Consider the following 26,147-nt stretch of genomic DNA (forward strand, 5'->3'; position numbering starts at 1 on the left):
AGAAGCTCCTGGCTCCGGATTGGTGCAGCTCCAGCCATTGCGGCCATCTGGGAAGGGAACCAGCAGATGGAAGACCTCTCTCTCTGCCTTTCCTCTCTCTGTGTAACTCTTTCAAAAAAATAAATAAATCTTAAAAAAAAAGGAAGGAGTATTTTATTAGCCTATGGTATTTTCCTGTGATACTACATAAAACATGGGACTAAGCATTCACTGAAGCATGGAATCTGGAAACATTGGCACACTTTGTTCGGTTCAGATCCCCTGGACCGTGCTGCACCTTGAATGTGACATTGGGTGTGGCTCCCTGAGTTACGAGATCTCACCCGTGTGGACACATCTCCCGCCAGGGTTTCCAAACATCGGATCTGGGAACATCATCACAGCTGTTGTTGGAAAGATCCGGCGCCGGGAAGCTGGGAGCCCACGTGTGCGTTTTCCACCGCCTGCTCCAACTTTGTCATTGGCAACACGTGCCCGCGGTTGTTTTCCTGGAGGGGACAGCTCCCTTGGCGCATTTTTGAGAAAACTTCTACCAGATCCCCAACTCTGAACACCCCTCGATTGCCCGTGTTTCTCTCAAGTGAGAATAGCGCTCCCCGGATGCCAGGCCGGTCCAGCTCCCACTGGAACACCTGCGCAGGTGCGCTGTGATTTGCCTCCGGACCTCGTCACACCCGACGAGCCGCTGAAATGCCTTATGTGCACTTCCTGTTTCATCACGCGGGCTACTCACGGGCTGAGAGTGAAACTAGTCGTTTTTTGCTGCTTCATCGAGGACAGCCTCCCTGGCACCGGCAGACTTTGCCATTGCAAGCGCATGTCTGTGAGCACGGCCCAGTGCGTGCCCAGGGCCTGGTCCCTGCTGAGACTCTGACAGTGTCAGCCACTGTGGCTTCTGCAGCCTTCCCAGTGGGAATCAGGGGACGATGCGTCATCTCGGTGCAGTGCCTGCGTTCTCTTGGGGCCCAGTGTGGTCGCCTGCTGTCAGTTTCATCCCTGTCCCCTAATAAACCCGGAGGAGCGCAATGCGGGGGGAGTGGAGGTATAAATTGTTTGGGATTCGGATTTATCGTTTGTGGGCCGGCCGTTGTGGCACAGGGGATGAAGCCGCTGCTTGGGACGCCCACGTCCTGTATCAGAGCGCCTGGGATCCAGACTTGCCTCCTCTGCTTCCTGTTGATGCGCCTGGGAGGCCGTGATCACGGCTCAAGTGCTTGGGGTCCTTGCCGCCCATGTGGGAGACCCAGATGGAGTTGGTGGCTAATGGCTTCAGCTTGGTTCGGTGCTGGCCGTGGGGAGCATGTGGGGCGTGAACCAGAGGTTGGAAGACCTTTCTCTTTCTGCTTTCTCACTCTGCCTTTCATGTAGATGAAAATAAATAATCCTTTTTACAAAGCAGGGTTCGCCATTTGCTGTTTCAGATTTCTGATGCTGCTCTAGGTTCTAATGTCTTGGGTCTTTGGGAGTGAGGCAGGGGCCTGTGAACCTTATGCATGCCCCTTTTTCTTGCCTCTCTGAGGACAGGCTGCAGGGCCCAGGCAAGCTGCCGCCCCACACGGCTGGGGCCTGCTTCTGCGTCCCCTCCCCCTCCCTGGTGCCCATAGCCTCGGCCTCTGCGTCCCTTCCTCATTTGCCTTCTCGGCTGCCTGGGGCTCGGGGCTCGGCCACATTTTCCATGAGGCAATCACAGCTCGACTCCCATGTCAGGAACGGGGCAGCGTGCTGGGCCTGGGCCCTGTCCCACCCTCGCAGCACCCACGCTTGCAGAGTCGATCCTGCTGTGCTTACTAACGGTATTCCTCATTCTTGTTCATTCAGGCGCCAGCTGGGGGCAACCTAGTGGGGCTCAGCAGGAGAGACACCCGTGGTTGGAGGGTGAGGAGGGGAGGTTGAGGAAGGCTTTCTGGTGCAGGGGATGATGGGAGTGGATTAGGTAGAGGGGGACAGGGTAGCGTGAGGCTGGTGTGTCACTGCCTGTGTGACAGTGGGCAGAGACTGGCACCTGCCCATGGCTGGAGGCAAGTGGGCCGGCCTGGGTCCACGGGAGGTGGCCCAGCTGTTAGTTCAGAGGTGGGACTCTGCCCTGGGCAGACCATGGAACCCGCCACTTCTGTCCCAGCTGCATGGGGCTGCCTCTGCTTTGTTACCATTTGTGTTGGTGGTCGTTACCCAGGTCCTGTTGCTGCCATGGGCCAAGGCTGGGTGCTGCTTCCTGTTTGGGGACTGTGGGAGGCCCCTTGGGTTACAGAGTGGGAGTCGGGCGGGGGCATCAGGCAAGGAGGGGCTGGCCTGCTCCTGCCGCCTGGGTCCTCCTGGAGCCCAGCTGAGGGTCTCCCTGGGACGTCCGCCTCCTCAGCTCCGTGGGCATCACTCTTGGGAGTGGGAGTGCTCTCCCCGCCAGGGACTCCCACGGCTCTCAGTGGCTGGGCCCAGGAAAGGCGACGAACAGGGGAGAGGGTGGGGGTGGAGACGCCCAGCCCTGGTCCTGCTGCCTGCTGCCTGCTGCCTGCTGTGGCTATGGCTGTGGCTGTGGCTGAGGCTGTGGCTGAGGCTGTGGCTGTGGCTGTGGCTGTGGCTGTGGCTGTGGCTGTGGGTGGGTCGCTGGCCACCTCTGCCCCTCAGTCTCCTCATCTGTAAACTGAGGGGAGCAGATGAGGGATTTCAAAGCACCTCTGGCTCTCGGATATGTGTTGGTGCTGGGGGGGGGGAACGATGATACTGTACCAAGTGGGTGCACGTGTGTGTGTGTAAGTGTGAGTGTGAGTGTGTGTGTGTGTGTGTGTGTGTGCTGGAGAGACAGGCTGGGGCAGGTGAGGAGCGGTGGAGCTCCTGCCCCTCCCGCCTCCCCCAGCCCCGCCCCCGCAGGAGGGAACCCTGCAGCGTGGCCACTTCCTGTGCGTTTGTTCTGAAGCTGAGGCAGATGTTTCCTGCAGCTGGCCGCTCAGCCCCTGCTGCCCCGCAGAAGCACAGCCCTATTTTTAGCCCCATTGTTACCCGCCCTGGGCATCTGGCTGCCAGGGGCGAGTGGGAGGCCGAGGCTGCGGCCCTGGGAGGGGCGCCCCTCCCCCAGGCCCAGTGTCTCCCAGACAGTCGGAAGAGCAGGGCTTCGGAACCAGAGGCCTGGCTCTGCTGCTGGCTGCGCTCTGTGAGCCTGGTGCTTTTCACCTGCTCAATGGGACAGTAGTCAGTGCTCGGTCTTCTCGCGTGTTCGGAGGCTCCCGTGAGATGGTGACTGTGAAATTCACGTAGTGGGTGACGTGTGGAACTGCAGGTATTGTGGGGTGTGGAAGAGCAGACGGCTCAGACCTGAAGGCCCTTGGAGTCAAGGCCAGGGTTGCCCGGAGCACGGGCTGAGGCCGGAGGGCCTCGGGGAAGGATGCCGACGGATGGGTGTGGGAGCGTGCCTGGGGGTGGCATGCCTGGCCGGAGAAGCCAGGAGGGCAGAGGCTGCCCCGGGGGTCCTGGAAGGCCTGAGCGGCCCTGGCCACCTTGCTGCAGCTTCCTCCTAGGAGGGGCTGCAGGCTGGGTCTGGGGGCAGGAGGTGCCACCACCCGTTCCAGAGCCTGCCGCTGGCACTGCAGCTCTGTGCTGGGGCTTGACCGAAATGTGCACTCTGCACTGAGGATTCAGCCGTGGGGTACCCGCCCATCTCAGCCAGCCTCACTTTCCAGATGAAAGTGAGGTTGGCACAGAGAGGGCCCGGCTGAGCCCCAGTACCCACAAAATCAGTGCTGGGCAGGTGGGGGCGACGTTGGCTGGCGCTTTTCTGTTGGACTCCACTGGGCAGCTGGGAGCTGGGCTTGCCTGGAATCTTGAGGGTGAGGAGGGTGGGAGGAGGGGCTTAGGGCTGGGCTGTAGGCATTGGGGATGGTTTGATTGGCCCCTGTATGTGTCCCGTTCGCTGCCCGTGGGCCCCGGCGGCCTGGCCTGGCGGCTTCTGGACCCTGAGCTCCCAGGATCCTGGTGCTGCTCTGGTGTTCACCCTCAGGGAAACCTGCTGTCCTCCTGCAGGAGGGGGAGAAGTCAGCCCCTCACTGCAGCCATGTGGCGGGTGGCCACCGAGGGTCAAACCTAAAAATAACAGAGTGCATTAGTCAGGATTAGATTTGGCTGCGAGGAATAGGAAAAGCCAAACAACTGTGCTTCCCACGAGGTGGAAGTTTATTTCTCTGTCCTGCTGGAGCCCAGAGTGCTGCGGACCCAGCCAGGGTGGTGGCTCCGTCCCACGGCTTCCTCGGGGAGCTTGATCTCCACTGTTCCTGGGACGTGGCTTCACGTGCTCGGGGCTCAGGATGGCTGCAAGACTTCCGCCATTGCTTCTGTGTTCCAGGCAGCAGGGTGGAGGAAGGAAGGAAAGGGGTCCAGAAATTGGCAGGTGATGCTGCCCCTCGTGTCCCACCGTGGTCACGTGGCCCCAGGTGCTACACGGGAGGTGAGGAGTCAATCTTGGCTCTGGGCCGCTGTGTGCTGCCAAGCATCGGGTAACCCGGTGACCGCTGCTGGCAACAGGGCGGTCTTTGCCATCCCCAGAGCCCCTGCTCTTGCCTTCCACCTGTCCGGTGAGCTGTGCCGGACGCGTGTCCCGGCTCTCTGAGGCTAAGCCTTGTGCTGTAGTTTCTCCAGACCGGTAGCTCCAACAGTCCAACCCCCTACCTACCTCTGCTGCTGCCCATGGCCGGCCACTCTGCCGGGCTCTGTCCACTCCCTGCTCCCAGCCCACCTCTGCTTGTCATCCTGACATGTGACGCCTCCTTCCTGCGGCCCCCAGCCCCTAAAGAGGCCCCTGGGCTTGCAAGCTGAATCAAGGCCACACCCGCTGGGCACATGACAGCCTTCTCCAGCCGTCTTGTCTGTTTTTCACTTTAAAGTCTTTTCTTCCAGTGTAGGGAAATAGAAGTGCTAGAAACCTACAGTTTAGCAGGTGGTGGTGGTGGGGTTCCTGCACTCCCAGCCCTGGGTGTTCTCATTCTCTGTGTTGAGTTGATCTCTTCTGGTGTTCAAAAGAAGGAGGCCCGGGCAGAGGCCGGCCAGGGCAGGGGACTGTGCCTGCCCTGGGCCGCGTCCCCTGGGGCTGGTTGCTCTTTGCCTTGCTCAGCTGTCTCCTCTTCTGTGAAGTGGGGTCAGGGCCCCTGGTCGGGTCCCTCGAGGGTTATTGTCAGTAGCCAAGGCAGAAACGGCAGCAGGATTTAAGAGCCCGGCCTGGCTGTGTGAGCGGAGTTAGCGTCAGGGGAACAGGGACTGCAGTCGGCAGAGGGTACCGGGCGGGGGGCCGGCCGAGCTGCGCAGGTGGAGGAGCAGGGTGGGGGTTGGGGGTGGGCACTAACTTAGGAGCAAAGGGTAAGCCAGAGCGAGTGAGTGAGGGAAGTCCTGCACTCTGTCCACCACGCCCGACCTAGCCAGTGCCTGTTTGCCTACCTGTCCCCAAGTCTTGTGTGGGCATCTGCTGTTGAGTGCCGGCCTTGTTCCAGCTCGTGAGGCTGGGTGGGGACGTGGAGTGGTGGAGAGACCCCGTCCTGCCCTCTCAGAGCTGATGTGTTCTTGGCAGTCACTGTCCACCTCCTCTGCTGAACCAGGCACCTGCTGCAGAGCCGGGAAGGGCACGGGCCCCGCTAGGAGCAGCATGAGCTCAGCGAATGGAGTGTCCTAGTTTGCGGAGCTCAGGAGGGGCTGTGGGAGTAGAGAGGTGGGGTTGGGAGTGTAGTCAGGGAAGGCTTCATGGAGGAACTGGGCTCCAACCTCTGAGGCTGGGTAAAATGTGGAGGGTCTGGGAGGAGGCCAGTGCAGGGGAGAAGCGTGTGGCTAGAGCAGCTTCTCTCTCACTCTCTTGCGGAAGCTGAGGCCTGCTCCTCCCTGTGCTGTGGTCCTGCGAGTGGGAGGTGTCACGTGTTGGCTTCAGGAATGTTTACAGAGCCTCTGCTGTGTCCTGGGCACTGCTGTGCTGCTGGGGCCACGGTGCCGACTGGTCGGGCTCTGCGCCTGCTCTGATGGTACACACGTAATCCTGCCAGCCAGGCGAGTTTTAGAAAATCTTCTATTTATTCCAAAGACTTGGGGAGGGAGGTATGAGAGAGAAAGAGATTGTCCGTCTGCTGGTTCACTCCCCAGGTGCCTGTAGTGGGCCAGGCAGAAGCTGGGAGTCAGGAACTCAATCCAGGTCTCCCATGTGGGTTACAGGGACCCAAGTACTGGAGCCCTCACCTGCTGCCTCCCAGGGTGTGCATCAGCAGGAAGCTGGAATTGGAAGCAGAGCCAAGACTCAAACCCGGACGCTGCAGGATGGGATACTGGTGTCCCAAGTGGCCTCTTAGCTGCCGGGCCGAACGCCTGCCTCCAGCAAAGTGACTAAGAAAAGGGGGTCGTTACACGGAGAGGAACCGTGGGGGTCTTGTGACCACACCACTGCCTGTAAGAGGAGGGGACGTTCTGGTCTGGCCTGAGGAGGAGGGGCCTGGCGTGTCGGGAGGGTTGGGGGACGTGAGCAGAGATGGAGCACCATGCCAGTGTGGGGGTCTGCCTGTTGTTTTGCCTGTGAAAGGCACCCACAGGCCTAGCCTCGTGGCACAGTGGGTAAAGCTGCTGCATGCAATGCTGGCATCTCATATGGGCTCCGGTTCGAGTCCTGGCTGCTCCACTTCCTATCCAGCTCCCTGCTAGTGGTCTGGGAAGAGCAGCAGCAGGTGGACCAAGTGCTTGGTTCCCTGCACCCATGTGGGAGACCTGAAAGAAGCTCCTGACTTCAGCTTGGCCCAGCCCAGCCGCTGAGGCCACCTGGGGAGTAAACCAATAGATGGAAGATGGATCTCTCTTTCTCTCTCTCTCTCTCTCTAACTCTGACTTTCAAATAAATAAGTAAATAAGGTATACTAAGCTGATCTTCTGTATATTAAGATAATTGAAAATGAATCTTGATGTGAATGGAAGGGGAGAGTGAGTGGGAAAGGGGAGGGTTGTGGGTGGGAGGGACGGTATGGGGGGGGAAGCCATTGTAACACATGAGTCGTACTTTGGAAATTTATATTCATTAAATAAAAGATTAAAAAAAAAAAAAAACAAATAAATAAGTAAATCTTAAAAAAAAAAAAAAAGTCACACAGCGAGAGAAGGAGAGGCAGAGAAAGAGAGGTCTTCCATCCGCTGGTTCACTCCCCAGGTGGCCTCAATGGCCGGAGCTGCACTAATCCGAAGCTAGGATCCAGGAGCTTCTTTGGGGTCTACCACGCAGGTGCAGGGGCCCAAGGACTTGGTCCATCTTCTACTGCTTTCCCAGGCCATAGCAGAGAGCTGGATCGGAAGCGGAGCAGCCAGGACTTGAACTGGCGCCCATATGGCGGTGCCCCTATGGGATGCCAGTGCTGCAGGCAGTGGCTTTACCTGCTACGCCACAGCGCCGGCCCCTGTAAATCTGATTTTCAAATAAATAAGATAAATCTTTACACAAAAAAGGAAGAAAGGCACAGGCAGGATCTGGCTTGGGCGTCTGGAAGACCCCGGGCTGCACACGGGCAAGGAGCCAGACTGCCTGTGGGCCTGTGCATTTGCCAGCCAGGCTGGGGCAGAGGGCGTGGTGACAGCTGGACTGTCTCGGGGTGCACACTTGCCCTAGGAGGGTGGAGGACTTGCCCATGGCCCCGAGCAGGGCTGGGGTCTCCTGGAGCCTCTCGCAGTGTGTACCGCACGGAGTGTGACAGGATAGCGATGACGGGCAGCCGTGGGGGCCCAGGCTGGGGAGGGGCACCGGGACTCCCCCAGGCTGGTGGTGGACTGGGCCCTGGGGCTTGGGGCTGTGGCACCTGCAGTTACCAGGAGACGTACAGGGCGGCCCAGGTGTGGCGGGGGCAGGGCAGGACAACAGTGAGGGCAGCTGAGGGTTGGAGCCGTCGCTGTGTGGGCGTGTTGGGCTGCCGGGAAGTCATGTCACTTACTTTATCCTGGGGCAGGCTGACAGGGGAGCTACTGTTAGGGTCCCCAGTTTACAGGGGCTTGGAAAGGTCACACAGCTAACGAGGGGAGGAAGTGGGCTCAGCCGGCTTCACACAGAGCTGGGACCGCTGTGTCCCCCAGGCCTGCCAGTCCTTGCTCTTCCGTCTCTTACTGGGAATGGTAGCATTGATTTCTGGGGTTCCTTCCGGCCAAGTCCTCACTGCAGTGGGCGTTGGGCTCCATGCTGAGGACCCCGACTGCCAGAGGGGTGTCCCAGAGGACCACAGAGGACTCGGGTCTCAGAACAGCTCTGTCCCCTAGTAACTGGGAGGGAGCTTCCCGCACCATGGTGAATAGTCATGTGACAAAGCAAAAAGCAAAGGGTCAATCTTAGTAACATATTATTTAGCCCCACATAAATCAAAAGACTGTCTTTTTGGGGCTGATGCCGTGGCACAGTGGGTTAAGCTGCTGCTTGTGCGGCCGGCGTCCCATGTCAGACTGCCAGTTGAGACCTGGCTGATCCACTTCTGATCAGGCTCCCTGCTAATGCACCTGGGAAAGGAGCAGCAGGTGGCCCAAGTGCTTGGGTCCCTGCCAAGGATGGAGTTCTTGGCTCCTGGCTTTGGCCTGGCCCAGGCCTGGCCATTTGAGGCCATGTGGGGAGTGAACCAGCAGATGGAAGCTCTCTGTCTCCCCATCTGTCTCTGTCGCTCTGCCTTTCAAATGGATAAATACATCTCAAAAAGAGAGACTGTGATTTTGATGGGTGGTTGGCGGGTGGTTGACGTGAGTCGCTGATGAGCTGTTCCAGGTCCTTTGCTGGTGGCGTCTGCAGAGCGCGTCCCAGTGCCCAGTAGCCATGTCGGCTGGGGGTCAGCGTGGTGCAGAGCCAACTGAAGCGCAGGGGATCGGCACATGCTGTGCCTAGCAGTGGCCAGCCTGTAGTGGGCACTTGCTGGCCAGGCCCTGTTCCAAGGCCGTCCTATGTTTTCTGTTATTTCACCTCCACTGAAACCTGTTCTCTTTGCCACTTTATCGTCCCCATGTTACAGAGAGGCCCAGAGAGGGGCCTCAGTGGAGGGGGCACCCCAGGGGAGCTGGGAGCTGGGTGGGACAAGGTGACTGCAGGGGTGACATGCGGGGGTAGAGGAGCGCGCCTTGCCTGTTACACGGTGGGCGCTGTGCTGTAACAGCAGTCCGTGTCGTGTGTGTGGGCTGACCCACATTGGCTAGTGTGGGCCTGTGAGCCCCTGTGCAGTGTGGCCCCCGGCCTGCTTACTGCCCTAGCATGTGGGGTTCTGCTGGGGGAGCCTTGGGCCCTGGCTGGCTTCTCCTGGCGTGTCTCACAGGTCTGCCCCCTTGTCTGGCTCTGCCGCATTTGGTTCAGGTGCTCACTGCCTGATGGGTGTGTGAGTGGATTTCAATGGGCTCCGTTTTCAAAGGGTCCTGCCTGGCCCTGCCTCTGCCCCGCAGCTGTGCACATCTGTGTGGGCTCCTGCCGCCTCTGCAGGCACCAGCTGGGACCTGTCATCGCCTGTGAACCCACGAGAAGGAGGGGCATGTGGCTGGAGCCAGAGCTGAGAGCCAGGCAAGGGGGCAGAGAAGGCGGAGGTGTCGGGCCACTGCAGCCCTGTGGGAACCAAGGGCCCTGGGCGTGGCCTTGGCCCCTCAGCTGCCCCCAGCTGTTGCCTCCTACAGGCCTCTCCCAAGTCTGGCCACTGCTGTCTCCCTGTGCCCTTTTCTCTCATGCTGTTCCCACTGGCCTGCTCGGCCCAGGCTGCCAGGAGGGCTCTGTGCAGCTGTGGTGAGTGGGGTCTGGGACCTGTCGGGCCCCATGAAATGCGAGGAGGCAGCAGCTGTGCCGTGGGCAGCCGGAGGGCCACCTGCCCAGCTGTTCTTGTTCTGCTTTACCTGGCCTTTGACTTCATCACTCTGCGGCCTGCGCGAATGTGCCCCGAGTGTGGAGCAGCGCCCTGTGGGGGTCCCAGGCTGCATCCCCTGAGCTGCTGTGGGCTGGGGCAGGTTCTTGCTTTGCACCCCATCCATCCATCCATTTCCCATATCCTCTGTGTCTTTCCACATAAGTCAGTGTATTTGTAACAGCTGCTAAGCATTTCACCTGACGGATATCCTAAAGCTTAGCCAGTAAATCCCCTGCTGCCTGGGGCTTGCTTCCAGTGTTTTGTTTTTATAAACAATACCCCACCATTGTGGCCCACTGATGTTTAGAAATTGGGGGTTTTTATCTTATTTTTGAAGATTTATTTATCTGAAAGGTAAACCCCACCCCCCCAATCTCAATCTCCCCAAATGACCACAATGGCCAGAACTGGGCCATGTTGGAGCCTGGAACTCCCCCCAGGTCTCCCACATCCAAGCACTCGGGCCATCTTGGGCTGCTTTCCCAGTTGTATTAGCAGGGAGTCAGATCCGAAGTGTGGAGTACTGGGGCTGGCACTGTGGCGCAGCGGGTTAAAGCCCTGGCCTGAGGCGCTGGCATCCCATATGGGCACCGGTTCTAGTCCCGGCTGCTCCTCTTCCCATCCAGCTCTCTGCTATGGCCTGGGAAAGCAGTGGAAGATGGCCCGAGTCTTGGGCCCCTGCTCCCATGTGGGAGACCCGGAAGAAGCTCCTGGCTTCAGATCGGCTCAGCTCCAGCCATTGCAGCCATCTGGGGAGTGAACCAGTAGATGGAAGACTTCTCTCTCTGTCTCTATCTCTCTCTGTAACTCTTTCTTTCAAATAAATAAAATAAATCTTTTTAAAAAATGTGGAGTAGTCAGGACAGGAATTGGTGCTCTGATACGGGATGCCCACATTGCAGACAACAACTGTGTTCCACTGCTGGCCCCTATTTTGTTTTTTAAGGATGTGTGTTCATTTTCATCTGCGTGAAAGGCAGAGTAACAGACAAGGAGATCGAGAGATCTTCCCTCTACTGGTTTGCCCCCCAGATGGCCGCAACAGCCGTGGCTGGACCGGGAATCCCATCTGGGTCTCCCTGAACATGTCAGAGACCCAAGTCCTTGAGCCATCTTCTGCTACCTCCCAGGGTGTGCATTAGTGGGGGAGCTGAATCAATAGCAGGGCCTTGAACCAGTGCTCTCATATAGGATGCGTGGCCCAAGCAGCAGCTTAGCCTGCCTGCACAACTGTGCTGGCTCTGTGGGCCCCCTTTTGCAGGTGCCCTTTAGTGTCCCCATGCAGACAGCCCTGCAGGAGGGTTGCTGGGCCCCTGGCTGCCCTGAGTTCTGCCAGGGGCCAGGATTCATGCTGATACTGTTTTGGAAGTGCTTTGACATTGAGTTCGGGGGCCCGGTGTTCTCTCTGGAACCTTGATGTGCTGACAGCTCCCTGTATGGATTGCCTGTCCCCATCCTATGAAATTTGTGGCTGGACTGCTCTCCTGCAGCCTGTTCAAACCCAGAGGAGACTTCTCTCTTTGCATCTGTGTGCCCCTGGTTCTCCTCTCTGCAACAGTGACATCCCCCACTTCTCCCAGCATGGGAGGCCTGGTCTCTGTCTATACTGCCCTTCCCCCAACAGATCAATAGACTCCTAGACAAGGGCTGGATGGTTAACCCCTTCCTAGCTGTCTTATTTTCAGCAGAGGAATATAAACTTAGGATCAGGAGCGATGTCTTTTTTTTTTATATTTTATCTGTTTCTTCATCTGTTTGGAAGACAGAACAACAGAGAGAACAAGCAAGCTGGGTTGGGGTAGGGGAAGAGAACGAGAGAAATCTTTCATCTGCTGGTTCACTCCCCAGCGGTTCCTGACAGTCAGGGCTGGCCAGGCTGAGGCCAGGAGCCAGGTGCCCCATCTCGGTCTGCACTTGAGTCTGCCTCCACCGCCTCCCAGGATGCACCAGCAGGAAGCTGGATTAGAAGCTGGAACTTGAATAGGCACTTGATGCTGTGGGATCCCAAGTGGCAGCTTAACCCTCTGCACCCCAGTACCCAAGGCTGTGTCTTTATGTCTCTCTAGATCTGGGAGTCTCGCAAGGCATCAGCAAAGATCCAGGCACATAGTAGGATTTTTCTTTTGTTTTTAAAAAATATTAGGACTGGCACTGTGGCATAGTAGGCTAAGCCTCCACCTGCGGTGCTGGTATCCCACATGGTTGCTGGTTTGAGTCCCAGCTGCTCCACTTCCGATCCAGCTCTCTGTTTATGGCCTGGAAAAGCAGTAGAGGATGGCCCAAGTGGTTGGACCTCTGTACCCAGTGGGAGACTCAGAAGAAGCTCCGGGCTCCATGCTTTGGATTGGCCCAACTCCAGCCATTGTGGCCATTTGGGGAATGAGCCAGTGGATGGAAGACCTCTCTCCATTTCTCCCTCTCCCTGTCTGTAACTCTGCTTCTCAAAAAACTAAATCTTTTAAAAAACATTTATTTGAAAGAGAGAGTGTGTGCACAATAGGTAGATATCCGTCTCCCATAGGTTGTTTCACTCCCCAGATGCCCACAACAGAGATGACCAGGCCAGGTGCTGGGAGTTCTCCCAGGTCTCACATGGGTGGCAGGGACTTGAGCTGTCACCTGCTGCCTCCCAGGTTGCACATTAGCAGGAAGCTGGAAATTGGGAGTAGAGCTGGGACTTGAACCCAGGCACTCTAATATGGGAGGCAGGCTGGTGCCCCAAGTGCGCCTTAGCCATATAGGCCACACCCCACCCCAGGGCCTGTGTGCTTCTGAGCCCCAGGGGAGAGTAGACAAGCCTGCCTGCCTGCTCCAGCTGCAGTGGGTGCCCCCTCTGCTGTGTGGTGGGGCTGAGGGATCCCTTCCTGCCCTGGCCTCTTCACTGCATGCCCTCTCCCCCCGCAGGTCTCGGGTCCTGAGGCTGCCGGTGGACTATGGGGACAACGGCCAGCACAGCCCAGCAGACGGTGTCGGCGGCCGCTCCCTTCCAGGGCCTCCAGGGCAGTGGCATGATGGATGGCCGGCATTCCCTCAGCGTCCACTCCTTCCAGACCACAAGCGTGCACAACAGCAAGGCCAAGTCCATCATCCCCAACAAGGTGGCTCCCGTCGTGATCACGTGAGTGGCGGGGGAGCAAGACTGTGCTCCTGGGAGACACGGCCCGGGAGGACCTGCTGGGGGCTGTGGTGGCCTGGGGCACTCAGCCTGTAAGACCTGCCTTCGGTTTTATAGATGGAGGCACTGATACCCAGGGAGTTCCACAGCAGGTGGACAGCGGAGCTGGCGCCCTGTCGTGGGTCCCTGAGCCCGCACTCCTTACCACGTCTGTGGTGCCAGGGAGTGTGGAGGAGGGGGTGGAGGGAAACCTGTTTGAAAATCATTTTTTAAAAAAATTTTATTTACGAGGCCAGCACTGTGGCACAGCAGGTTAAGGCCCCAGCTTGCAGCGCCAGCATTCCATATGGGTACCAGTTTGAGTCTTGGTTACTCCACTTCTGATCTGGCTCCCTGCTAATATGCCTGGGAAAGCAGCAGAGGATGGCCCATGTCCTTGGGCCCCTGCACCCACGTGGGAGACCCAGAAGAAACTCCTGGCTCCTGGCTTCGGATCAGCTCAGCTCCAGCAGTCGCAGCCATTTGGGGAGTGAACCAATAGATGGAAGACTTCTCTTTCTCTACCTGTCTCTACCTCTCTTTAACTCTGTCTTTTGAATAAATAAAATAAATCTTTTAAAAAAAGATTTTATTTATTTATTTATTTGAGAGGCAGAAGTATAGAGACAGAGGGAAAGACAGAGAGAAAGATCTTCCATCTACTGGTTCACTCCCCAAATAGCCGCATAGGCTGGAGGTAAGCCAATCCAGGAGCCAGGATCTTCATCCTGGTCTCTCATGCAGGTTCAAGGGCCCAAGCACTTGGGCCATCTTCCATTGCCTTCCCAGGCCATGAGCAGACAGCTGGATCAGAAGAGGAGCAACTGGGACTCAAATTGGCACCCATATGGGATGCCAGCACCATAGGTTTAGAGGCTTAACCTACTACACCACAGTGCCAGTGCCCTGAAAATCATGTTTGGCCGAACATTTTCAAAGGAAATGTATGTGCTTAGATGCACGGACTTCAGATATTTTCCCAACATTGGGATGCCAATACTGAGGCTCACACCGGGCTGTTTAAGGGCCACAGGTTGGAGCTGCTGTTGGTGCTCCTGGTTAGGGTCTGCGGGAACCTTGTCCGGGGAGGCTGGCAGCGTGCTGTGAGAGGGATAGGGACTCATGGCCTGTGTCCAGAGGAGGGGCGTGCTGTAGGGCTGTCTGTCCTGTGGGGCCCTGGATGAAGGAACGCAGGGACAGGAGGCTGGAAGGGCATTGGCGGTGTCTCCTAGGGAGTCGGGCAGCCTTGTGCCTCCCCTGGCACCCGCCCTCGGGGCTCCCCTGCCTTCCAGGAGGCAGGAGGGAGGAGGTCGGTGAGCTCAGGATGAAGCAGGTTCCCCCACACAGAGGTTTGTTGGCACAGGTGGGGCCTGTGCGTAAGGAGAGCTGTGGGGTGGGAGTGGTCAGGCCGTGGGGCCTAACGGGAAGAGGGCACCTGCTACAAGGCCGTGCTCACAGTTGGGGAGGAGAGTGACGCCGTCAGAGACTCGAGGTGTCGTTTCTGTGTGGACAGGCCACTAAGGGAGGTTTGAGCCTTGAGGGCAGCATTGGAAACATGTGTGCCAGGCCTGGCTTTGGCTTTCCATTGCTCTGTGTCCTTGAGCAGGTCCCTTTCCCGCTCGGGGCCTCGGTTTCCTTACCAACATAAGCAGAGCAGAAGTTCAGAATATTTAACCCCGGGCGGGCATCGTGGCTCAGAGGATTAAGTCACTGCTTGGGACACCCACATCCCATATCCCATATCGGCGTTCCAACTCAGGTTCGATAGCCCAGTGACTGAGTCCCTGCCGTCCATGTGGGAGACCCCAGTGGAGTTTCATGCTCCCCGCTCTGTCCTGGCCCACTCCTGGCTGTTGCAGGCTTTTGGGGAGTGAGCCAGTAGATGGAAGATCTCTTTCTATCGTTCTGCCTTTCAAGTAGATGAAAACAAATAGATGTTTGACCGTGTGTGTCTCGGAACGGTCACTGGCTGGCCATGAAGTCTGGCACGAGACACCATGCTCAGGCTTGGAGCCAGCTGTGAGCACCGCGCTGTTTCCATGTGGAGCCTTCAATGTAGAAGAGACCTCAGGCGTCCTTTGATAGAGAGGCTGGCAGACTGCTTCCTGCGGCCGAATCTGGCCCATCCCCATTCTTGTAACCGAGGACAGACTGCCTATGGGGGCTTGGTGCTCTCGGGGGCACACTTAGTATCTGGTCCCTGGCGGGGGAAGGGTTGCCCTTCCCAAAGCTCTGTTCTGACTGCAGGATCAGGTCCAGCTCGTGGGCTTTGGGAAGCCAAAGCCATGTCCTGATTCTCGTTAGAGTCAGCACCATGGCTTTCTGTCTGGAGGGTGTGGGAAGTCCTATGTGAGTGTGTAGACTTTTGCCTGTGTAGACTTTTTCCTGGTTTAACATCTACAGAAATCTTACTTTACATCTGTGGGTTTTATTGAAAAACCTTGGTTGGAGGTAGAACTACTACTTTTTTTTATGATTTATTTATTTTAAAGGCAGAGTAACAGAAGGGGAGAGAGAGAGAGAGAGAGACAGAGACAGAGATATTCTATCTGCTTGTTCATTCTCCAAATGGCTGCAATGGCACTGGCTGAGCCAGGACAAAGCGAGAAGCCTAGAACTCCATCCAGGTCTCTCACATGGGTGACAGGGGCCCAAGCACTTGGGCCATCTTCTGCTGCTTTCCCAGGTGCATTAGCAGGGAGCTGAATTGGAAGAGGAGCAGCTGGGACTTGAACCAATACTTTGAATATGGGATGCTGGTGTCGCAGGCAGCGGCTTAGCCAGCTGTACTGCAACGCTAGCCTGTAGAGCTCCTGCTGTTACTGATTCCATTAGGAGATGCTCACTGTGCACCTAACCCCGAGCTGGACACGCACATCCATTACTAGTTTGAATTCTCACAGAAGTCCCAGGGTGAAGGAGTTCCTGGAAACCAAGCGTCTTACCCAGAGCTGTAGAGTTTCTGTAGGGTTGGGATGCTGGCTCTGGACCTCCACGACATGCGGTGGGATTGGCAGTGTGGGCACTGCTCCAGGCACAGTCTGATGGTAGACCACCAGCGGTGGTGTTGGAGTCAGGGTGCAGGTTAGGTTGCTGCAACAAACAGCCCCCAAATCCAGGCAGATGGTCATCTCTCAGCCAACAGCCTGGGAACTAGTCCAGGCTGGTGTGGCTGCCCCAGGACCAGCCAGCCTCCTATTCCCATTGCCGCAGTGTCATCAGCAGGTGACTTTTCTATTTCTGCCATCACTGCAGGATTTTAGCCAGAGAGAAGGAACAAAAACAAAGTAGAGGCCTCTTCCTTTTAGGAATGCCCCAGAATTTGCACACATCACTTTTCTTCACATCTCATTGACCAGAACTTAATCACATGACCACAGCTAGCTGCAAGGGAGGCCAGGAAATGCAGTCAGCCGTGGATGGCTCAGTCACAACTCCAGGATTCTGATGCTGAAGAAGGGGAGAATAGATACTGGGGAACAGGGATGGGTCTCGGCCCCACGTGGGTTCTGGGGAGGGGGGTTGTTCCCCAATGCAGTTTCTATTCCGCCCCTGGCAGGTACAACTGCAAGGAGGAGTTCCAGATCCACGATGACCTGCTCAAGGCTCATTACACCCTGGGCCGGCTTTCGGACGTCACCCCCGAGCACTACCTGGTGCAGGTGAGGTCAAGCCCTGCCCTTCCAGCCTCCCCCTGCCTCCCCCTGTCTCTTATCTCATGGGTTCCCTCCGTCATCTGCCTCTGGCTCCCCCACCTGCGAAGCAGCTCACTCCCTGTGGGAGGCAGGGCAATGTCAGTTCCCCGCATCCCCGGTTCCCTCCCTGTCTCTCCTGCCCCATGCGTCCTCTGCCTGGTTCCAGCCTGACCCCAGCCTGCCTGCACCTTTTCCTCAGGGCACCAGGGGGAGCAGAGATGGAGCCTTGTGGCCCCAGGGACCACGGCCTGTGCTTCCTCCTGGCTGCAAGTCTCCATCTTTTTCTCTCATAGTTTCTGAACTCTGCTCTAGCTAACTTTTTAAAAAAAGATTTATTTATTTATTTGAAAGGCACAGAGAGAGAGAGAGAGAGAGAGATATCTTCCATCTGCTCATTCATTCTCCAAATGGCCATGATGGCCAGAGCTGGACTGATCTGAAGCCAAGAGCTTCTTCCGGGTCTCCCAGAAGCACTTGGGCCATCACCCACTGCCTTCCCAGGCACATTAGTAGGAAGCTGGATTGAAAGTGGAGCAGCCAGGAAAACCGGCGCCCATATGGAATGCTGGTGCTGCAGGTGGCAGCTTTACCCGCTGTGCCACAGCTTCAGCCCCTTTAGCTTTAACTTTTTATTTATTTTTTTGCTTTAAGTGTCTCTTAGAATGTTAAATCCATGAGGACTGATTATATTTAATTTTTTAAAAGATATGCTATTAATTTGAAAGGGAGAGTTACAGAGAGAGAGACAGAGATCTTTCCCTCTGCTGGTTTAGTCCCCAAATGGCTGCAGTGGTTGGTGGTGGGCCAGGCCAAAGGCAGGAGCCAGGAACTCCATCTGGGTGTCCCATGTGGTTGACAGGGACCCAAGTCCTTGGCCCATCTTGTGCTCCTTCCCAGCTGCATTAGCAGGGAGCTGGCTTGGAAGCTGAGCAGATGGGACTGGCGCTCATAGGGGATGCCAGTGTTGCAGGCTACTGCTATGCCACCTGTGCCACGATGCTGGCCCTTGGGCTGATATTTTAGAAAGAAAATTTATTTATCTATTTAAAATGCAGAATGGGAGAGGGCCAGGGGAGGGGAGGAGAGGAGGGGGGAGGAGAAGAGAGGGAGAGGAATCAATCTTCCATCTGCTGATTCACTCCCCAAATGGCTGCAGTAGCGGGGAAGCTGCCAGGCTGAAGCCAGGAGCCAGGAGCTCCATGCAGGTCTCCCGTGTGAGACTGAAGCACTTGAGGCACTGGGGAGTCTGCTGCTCCCGGGTGCACTAGCAGGGAGCTGGATCTGGCGGAATAGTTGGGGTGTGAACCACACTTTCATATGGGTGCCGGCATCCCAGGCAGTGGCTTAACCTGCTGTACCACAGTGCTCACCCCTAGGGCTGTTTCTTCAAAATAAAATTTTATTTATTCGTTTGAGAGAGAGAGAGAGAGAGAGAAAGGGGGAGAGAGAGAGAGAGAGAGAGAGAGAGAGAGAGAGCAAGGCAAAGAGTTAGGTTGAGAGAGGGAGATCCATCAGTGGGTCACTGGCCAGGCCTGGGTCAGTGCTGGGGCGGGGAGCCAGGAGCTCAGTCCAGGTCTCCCACAAGGTGACAGGTCTCCAAGTGTGTTGCATCGTCACTGTTGCCTCCCAGGATGCACGCTGGCAGGAAGCTGGAATGGGAGCCAGACCTGGCATTGAACCCAAGTACTCAAATATCAGCAGATTAAACTGGTAGACCAGATGCTCACACACCCTACCTTGTTCCCTGGTATGGTCCCAGGGCCTGGAACTGTGTTGGGAAGCAGTACAGGTGCTGAGTAGACAGGGAATGAATAACCATGAGGATTAAACTTTGCCTGATGCAGAGGAGCTGGGGATCCCAGCTTACCTGGGCACACTGGTCCCACTCCCTCCCCCTCTTTGTTGGGTAGTGCTGGTGGGCTCCTGCTGGAGGCAGGGGGATGGATGAGGTGACTCAGGGGTCCTTTCCGCCCAGGAATGGACTCTTCTGGTCCCTTCTGCTCTTGTGTGGTCAGCCAGATGGCATCTTCGTCCTCTCTCTGAGGTCTTTGTGTGAGGTCATTACCGGAGCCTGGCTCCCTGAGAACCGGCAGAGCCCAGGAAGAGGCTGGCACTGTTGTCCTCCGGGGGATTCTGGTGTCCCAGCGGTGACTTCCTCCTCAGGGCCCACCCCAGAGCCAGGCTTGGCTTCCTGCCCTGGAGTGCCTCTCTGGCTCGCCCTTCAACCCTGGCTCCGAGGCCGCCTCGTGCATGGAACCTCCTCTGATCACCCCCGGGGAGGAGCCGTCCTTCCTGTCCCCACACTCAGACACGCTGCCCAGATCCCAGGTGACCCTGCCTGCTGTCTGTTTTCCCATGCCCCCGCAGGCTGTTTGAAGGCAGGATCCCGTCCCTCTCTCCCCTCTCTTCCCACTCCTTGTCCCCTGGAGCCCAGGACAGAGCCCCACCTGCAGTATCTGAGTGATGCCCTGTGGCTGTCCCCCTGCCAGGGCCGCTACTTCCTGGTGCGGGACGTCACTGAGCAGATGGACGTGCTGGGCACCTCGGGGAGCTGCGGGGCCCCCAACTTCCGACAGGCGCGGGGCGGACTCCCCGTGTTCGGCATGGGACAGCCCAGCCTCTTGGGGTTCAGGCGGGTGCTCCGGAAACTCCAGGAGGAGGGACACAAGGTAAGCACTAGGCTAGCCCCGAGTGCTCTGCTTCCCAGGCTAGCCCCCCCAAGTCTGGGAAAGGGACTTCTAGCAGGGGCCCACTGCATGCTGGGGAGAGCACGCGGTGCCCTGGACTGGGCGCTGCCAGGGTTTAACTGCCCGGGTGGTCATCGTGGCCAGATGATTGGGAAATTGACGACTGCATTGTCAATTGCTGCCGCCCGGGGGAGTCGAGAGGAGGTGGCATCGGGACCGAGTTCCGTCTCTGGGGTAGGGCAGGATGGGGTGCTGGGTCCTCGGGGAGGGAGGAGGTGCCTGGACAAAGGCCCAGGGTGGGGCAGGGGTGTGGCTGCCTGCGCTGGGCAGTCGACAGCCTCCTGTGGCCCCGGGCTCCCACAGGAGTGCATCTTCTTCTGCGTGCGGGAGGAGCCAGTGCTGTTCCTGCGGGCTGAGGACGACTTTGTGCCCTACACGCCGCGGGACAAGCAGAGCCTGCGCCAGAACCTCCAGGGCCTGGGCCCCGGGGTCTCCGCAGAGAGCTTGGAGCTGGCCATCCGCAAAGAGGTGAGGGCCAGCGGGACGGATGGAGCCCTGCTCTGGCAGCTAAGCCAAAAGCCCAGCCCACACCCCGCTTTGTACACCGCTCCCTGGGGCCCGTCCACGTGCTGCTGCCCTGCTTGGGCGGGTGGCTAGAGGAGGGACCTCCGGGTCCCAGCCCTCTGCCATGGCCTGGCCCACCCTGCTTCTCTCCCCACGCTCAGCATTCTTAGAACAGGGGAGGCTCTCAGGCAGCAGCTAAGACGTCCACAGTCCACATTGGAGTGCCTGGGTTCGAGTCCAGCCTCCGCTCCCGATCACAGCTTCCTGTTAGTGCACCCCCCCACTCCCCAGATGCCTCATGTAATTGAGCTACCCATGGGGGAGACCCAGACTACGACCCAGACTCTTGGCTTCAGCTGGCCCAGGCGTGATGTTGCCGGCACTTGGAAAGAGCCCCTGCGCATGTCTGTCTATATTTCTGTATCTGTGTCTGTCCTCCTCTCAAAGAAATAAATTAAAATTCAAAACAGTGTGTGGAGGGGTCTGATGGAGTGGAAAGGGCACTAGGCCAGGAGGCCCACCCCTGGGGTTGAGCCCTAACTGGGCTGGGGGCCCTTTGGGAGTCACATCTCGTGCTGGGTCCCTCTCGTCAGTCTCTAAGATTTCCCTATCCCACTGCCCCTCTCCAACAACACAGAGATTGGTCGAGGCTGTGGGTGGTCCGCAGAGCTGTGCAGAGAGAGGTGGGGGTCCTGGTGCCCTGGAGGCTGTCTGGGCCCCACCCTGTCTGGGCCTCCTGTGCTGTGGCTCGGCCCTGCCCCGTCCTGTCCACTAGAGGGCATCCTTGCGGCCCCCTCACTGCGCAGAGCCCCCTGCCCGGCCCTCTCCTGAAGCGTCAGGACCCCCAGGCAGGACATAGAGTGCTGCAGGCCATGTGGTGCCTCCGGCCTGCTGACAGGGGAGCAGTCCGTCCATGGCCTGCATGTGGCCTGGTCACTTCAGAGCTCAGCCAGACGGTCAGGTCGTGGCCCTGTGTCCCCTGCACCTCCTGCTAGATCCACGACTTCGCCCAGCTGAGCGAGAACACGTACCACGTGTACCACAACACTGAGGACCTGCGGGGCGAGCCCCACACGGTGGCCATCCGGGCGGAGGACGACATGCACGTGACGGAGGAGGTGTACAAGCGGCCGCTCTTCCTGCAGCCAGGCTACAGGTGCCGCATGGCCTCCCTGCCCCGCACACCTGCTCCCCCACCCCTTCACAGCTGGGGGCCTGCCTGATGGGCTGCTCTCTCACCTGGCAGGTACCACCGCCTGCCCCTGCCGGAGCACGGGGCCCCTCTGGAAGCCCAGTTGGATGCCTTCGTCAGTGTCCTCCGGGTAAGTGGTTCTGGCTGCTGTGTCCTGGTAGGGAGCGTGTGTGTATGAGTCCGTGTCTCTGTGTTGAATATGTGTCTCTCTCTGTCTTTGTGTGCATGGACGAGGGTAATTCTAAAACATCACGGAAAATGGAACTAAAAGATAAGTTCAGGGGAGGGTGTTTAGCTCTGCCTGGGTTCTTTCTATGCCTGCCTCTCTCCTCTCTCTCTGTCTCTAACTTTCAAATAAATCAAATACATTTTAAAAAATATTAAAAAGCTAAGTTTATCATGGTGCCAAAATGCTTTGAAGTCTAAGCATAGGTTTTTTCATAGTGTACTTTTTCCAGGAAGACCTCTCAGGTGCATGGATTTCAACAGTTTTTTGCACTGAAATAAATTTATCCCTTAACTCCATTTTCTGTTAACCCTGAGCACCCTTGTAGATGTTTCTGTGTGCACATCTGTATGGAGTGTTTGTGTGTGGGTGCACCTGTGTGGAAGTATTTGTGTTCATGTGTGGTATACCTGTATGGAGGAGTGTGTGTGTGTGTGTGTATACACACCTGTATGGAGTCATTTGTACAGTTACTTGCGTGTGTGTACACCTGTGTGGAGGTAGTTGTGTGTGTGTGTGTGTTCATACACCTGTATGGAGACATTTGTGTGTGTGTTCATGCACCATTATGGAGGTAGTTGTGTTGTGCGTGTACCCCTGTAATGAGATGCTTGGAGGTGTGTGTGTGTTTCTACATCCTTTAGTGCAGAGTGCAGCACTGCCCCCTGGAGGACTGGGTCCTCGCTGCAGCTGGGCTGCTCAGGTGCTGCGTGGGCTTGGACGAGTCACCTCACCTGCTCGACCTCACTGCTTTAGGGGAGCTAAGAGTCCCCCGCTTAGCCTTCAGCCGGTGTTTCCTGCATACTGCAGTGTTTCTGTGCCGCCCCCCTCAGGACGCTGCCCCGTCTGGTTTGCGTCTCCCAGGAAGCAGGCCTGGCCCCCTGAGTGGCACCTGTTCATGCCCTGGCTCTCCCGCAGCAGCCCACAGAGTTCCCTCTAGGCCTGGGCGGGGCAGGTGGGCAGGTCGGGCCGTGGGTTTGGCGTGAGAGGCTGAGCAGCTTGCCTGACCTCACCTCGCTGCAGCCGTCGGGGTGGGGGCTGCTGTGATGAGCCCCCAGCCTGGGGGTCTCTGGGCTGTGCGTTTGCTTGACACTCAAGGTCTTTCCCCCAGGAGACCCCCAGCCTATTGCGGCTCCGCGATCCCCATGGGCCACCCCCTGCCCTCCTCTTCAGCTGCCAGACAGGAGCGGGCAGGACCAGCCTGGGCATGGCGCTGGGGACCCTCATCCTCTTTCACCGCAGTGGGGCCACCTCACAGCCAGAGTGAGTGGCAGGGGCTCAGCCCCCGAGGGCAAGGACGAGGGAGGCCTGCCCCGGGATGATGGGGAATGTGTCTAGGAGCCCCGAGCCAGGGTGGGAAATTGGGCATCATTTCCTCCTTGCTGGGTGACCTGGACAGAGTCCTCGCTTGGGGGATGCCCCTTGCTTCCCACACCCTGATTCAGAAGGCGGCCCCCAGGGTGGGGCGGGGCCCCGTGAGCCCCAGTGACGCTGCTGATCCCTGCCCTGCCAGGGCCGCCCGGCCGCTGCCCATGGAGCAGTTCCAGGTGGTCCAGAGCTTCCTCCGCTTGGTGCCACAGGGAAGGAAGCTGGTGGAGGAGGTGAGCGGGGGCCGGGACCAGGGCGGCAGCAGGGGTGGGCATGGCCGCCCCTCTCGCGGGGGCACTCCTCCTCCCCGTGCCCTTGCCCGCTTCCCCGCCAGCCCTTCCCATCCCCCTCTGCCCTGGCCCCAGGTGGACCGCGCCATCACCGCCTGTGCAGAGTTGCATGACCTGAAGGAAGTGGTCTTGGAAAACCAGAGGACGCTGCAAGGCGTGGGGCCCCAGCGCCCAGGCCAGGTGAGGCGCGGGGAGGGAGGAGTGGCCCCAGAGCCCACTCTGGCCTGAGCCCGGCAGTTGGTTGGCTGCAGGCCATGGGCTGCTTTCTTTCAGGCTGAGTTTTGCTGGCTCAGGGCTGAGAGGACGGGGAGATAGGGCGTGAGGCCGGCAGGAAGGACCGTGCGAGGGAAGTTTATGTTCCCGGACCAGGTCTCCGCGGCCACGGCATAAACAGGATGGAGGAAGGGGCTGCCGGCCAGGGCCCCGGGGCCTCGGGATTCAGACACTTCCCAGACCGCTCACGGGCCCCCCACAAATGGAACTGCTGGGATTTCTCTGGGAAGCCTGCGTCCGGTCCAGCCAGCGGCTCCTGGAAGATCGCTGGGCTCTGGGCTCCCTCGGCAGACCTGTTCCCTGCTCCCGTGGACGCAGTGCTGGGAAGGATCTGGAGCCTCAGGGCCTTGTTTTCTTCGTCTTCTTCTTTTTTTTTTTTTGACAGGCAGAGTGGACAGTGAGAGAGAGACAGAGAGAAAGGTCTTCCTTTGCCGTTGGTTCACCCTCCAATGGCTGCCGCGGCTGGCGCGCTGCGGCTGGCGCACCGTGCTGATCCGAAGCTAGGAGCCAGGTGTTTATCCTGGTCTCCCATGGGGTGCAGGGCCCAAGCACTTGGGCCATCCTCCACTGCACTCCCTGGCCACAGCAGAGAGCTGGCCTGGAAGAGGAGCAACCGGGACAGAATCCGGCGCCCCGACCAGGACTAGAACCCGGTGTGCTGGTGCCGCAAGGCGGAGGATTAGCCTATTGAGCCGCGGCGCTGGCCAGCCCTTTTCTTCTTTAACACTTTCAAGAAATACATTTTAGGGAGCAGCGTTGTGCAGGGCGTTAAAACACCACCTGGGATGCCAGCATCCCGTCCGAGTGCTTGTTCCAGTCCCAGTTGCTACTGTTCTGATCCAGCTCCCTGCTAATGGCCTGGGAAAGCAGCAGAGGATGGCCCACGTGCTGGGGACCCCACCACCCACACGGGAGCCCATTTGTTTGTGCCTGGCTGCAGTGGCAGAGCCGAGTCATCGCGGCAGAGACCAGCAGACTCGGTAGAAAAGCTTGCCGAGCCCCGGCCGGAAGTCCAGATCTGGGATCAATCTTCGGCAAAGGGCAGGGGCCTTCTCTGAGGCCTGTGCAAATCTCACTTGCCCTCTTGGGGGGCTGACCCTTCAGGGGAACTCTGACGTCCAGGGGTGGGAGAGGTGCCCCAGGTTCTTCCCCCCAAGAGGACGCAGAGCTGGGCTTAGGAGACTCTGGGACCGGCTCCCTGAGCCTCTGTTTCCCTGGGTAAACCTGGGGTGACGGTCACGGCTGCTGGAGCGCAGCCCGGAGGGTCTTCCGTTTGCTCATGAGGAGGGCCCGGTTCCTACAGCAGGGCTTCTGGCATGGGCAGGGGTGTTTGTGCACTTGCTTCCTCAACACAGAAGGTGCAGAACATGGCATGGGGCTGGCGTGGGAGCAGAGCTGCAAGTTGGCGTCATCTGCAGCTCCCCCTGCACCACAATTAATGGCAGCAAGTGGTCAGGTGCTTGGCAGAACTGTGTCGTGAAGAGGGGAAGGCCGTCCTCTGGGGATGGGGCCGGGATGGCTGGAGGGGCCCCCTTTTTTGACCCGGCCCCCGCCTTGCTGTCTCTTCCCAGGAACAGGCCAGCAGGCGCAGTGTCCAGCAGAAGGCGCTGTGGAGCCTGGAGCGGTACTTCTACCTGATCCTGTTTAACTATTACCTGCAGGAGCAGGTGGGTACGGGGTGCACCCTGCCTCCTCCTGTGTTGACAGGGACCCTGGTGGAACGGGGGAGGGGAGTGGGGCCTTGGAGGAGAGACCCAGATGGGGGTTGGTGCTGCACCTTCTCCCTGCCCCAGTCCCTGAACCCCCAGCCAGGGCAACAGAGAGCCTGGCTGTCTCTGACCCTCTTGTCCCTGGGCTTCCCCGCCTCCTCGCCCCGGGGGCCGGCAGGGAGAAGCCAGGACAGCCCCGTGCCGCCCCTGAACGCCACCTCTCTCTGCCTCGGGCCGCAGTACCCGCTGGCCCTTGCCCTCAGTTTCAGCCGCTGGCTGTGTGCCCACCCCGAGCTGTACCGTCTGCCTGTGACGCTGAGCCTGGCGGGGCCTGTGGTGCCCGGGGACCTCATTGCCGAGGGCTCCCTGGTGAGTGTGTGGCTGTCCCTGGGGGCACAGGGTGGGGATGGGCGGGCCCCCTGCCTGCTGAATACTGGATGTCTGTTGAGTGCTGCGGTCTCCTGTGAGCCGAGTGGGCTCACTGTCAGGCCCCAGCCTTGACTGCTGTTCTAGTACCTTCTCGGTGTCTAACCTAGGAACCTTGGCAAGGAGGTCAGGAGGCCTGGGCCCCAGCATCTTAGCCACCAGTTTCTGGTCTCTGAGCCTCAGCCTCCCCATCCAGAGAGTGGGCACGGCGCTGTCTGGCTGGGGTGTTGACGAAGACTGGAGCCTGCAAATGCACTACGCCCTCTGGCGGCCGCTCCCGCTCCTCTGCCCGCCCTCTGCCGGGTCTAGGGGCGTCTGCGGCTGCAGTCAGCGGCTGAGGGTCTCAGGCTCAATGCTCTCCCTCCAGGGGGCAGATGATCTCGTGTCCCCGGACGCGCTCAGCACTGTCAGAGAGATGGACGTGGCCAACTTCCGACGGGTGCCCCGTCTGCCCATCTACGGCATGGCCCAGCCCAGCGCCAAGGTGACCGACGGCTCCTCAGGGCCTGGGGGTAGGGAGGGCTGAGCCCCGTCACCCACGGCCCTGTGTCTCCCAGGCCCTGGGGAGCATCCTGGCCTACCTGACGGACGCCAAGCGGAAGCTGCGGCAGGTGGTCTGGGTGAACCTGCGAGAAGAGGCCGTGCTGGAGTGTGACGGGCGCACCCACAGCCTGAGGCCGCCCGGGCCGCCCCTGGACCCTGCCCAGCTGGAGGTGAG

The 26,147-nt window shown here is 58.6% G+C and overlaps 1 protein-coding gene across 4 annotated transcripts in view; it reads left to right on the forward strand.

The window, feature by feature from the left end:
• PALD1 (phosphatase domain containing paladin 1) overlaps nucleotides 1-26,147 on the forward strand; it is a 58,601-nt gene that overhangs the window by 17,068 nt on the left and 15,386 nt on the right. For 2 of the 4 annotated variants that reach the window (XM_051823824.2, XM_051823822.2), the window contains exons 2-14: nucleotides 12,750-12,963; nucleotides 16,559-16,661; nucleotides 19,184-19,363; nucleotides 19,745-19,909; nucleotides 20,941-21,101; nucleotides 21,192-21,267; nucleotides 22,475-22,626; nucleotides 22,877-22,964; nucleotides 23,097-23,201; nucleotides 24,866-24,961; nucleotides 25,244-25,372; nucleotides 25,797-25,913; nucleotides 25,987-26,142. In XM_051823824.2, the coding sequence (XP_051679784.1) occupies nucleotides 12,779-12,963; nucleotides 16,559-16,661; nucleotides 19,184-19,363; nucleotides 19,745-19,909; nucleotides 20,941-21,101; nucleotides 21,192-21,267; nucleotides 22,475-22,626; nucleotides 22,877-22,964; nucleotides 23,097-23,201; nucleotides 24,866-24,961; nucleotides 25,244-25,372; nucleotides 25,797-25,913; nucleotides 25,987-26,142 (1,713 nt within the window). In that variant the 5' untranslated portion in view covers nucleotides 12,750-12,778. Of the gene's footprint in view, nucleotides 1-1,770; nucleotides 1,794-2,976; nucleotides 3,272-12,749; nucleotides 12,964-16,558; nucleotides 16,662-19,183; nucleotides 19,364-19,744; nucleotides 19,910-20,940; nucleotides 21,102-21,191; nucleotides 21,268-22,474; nucleotides 22,627-22,876; nucleotides 22,965-23,096; nucleotides 23,202-24,865; nucleotides 24,962-25,243; nucleotides 25,373-25,796; nucleotides 25,914-25,986; nucleotides 26,143-26,147 lie in introns of those variants that run through there. The other 2 variants (XM_051823825.2, XM_051823823.2) reach the window with 2 other exon arrangements.

The sequence above is a fragment of the Oryctolagus cuniculus genome, chromosome 15, assembly GCF_964237555.1.
Source record: "Oryctolagus cuniculus chromosome 15, mOryCun1.1, whole genome shotgun sequence".
In the NCBI taxonomy this organism is placed as follows: domain Eukaryota; kingdom Metazoa; phylum Chordata; class Mammalia; order Lagomorpha; family Leporidae; genus Oryctolagus; species Oryctolagus cuniculus.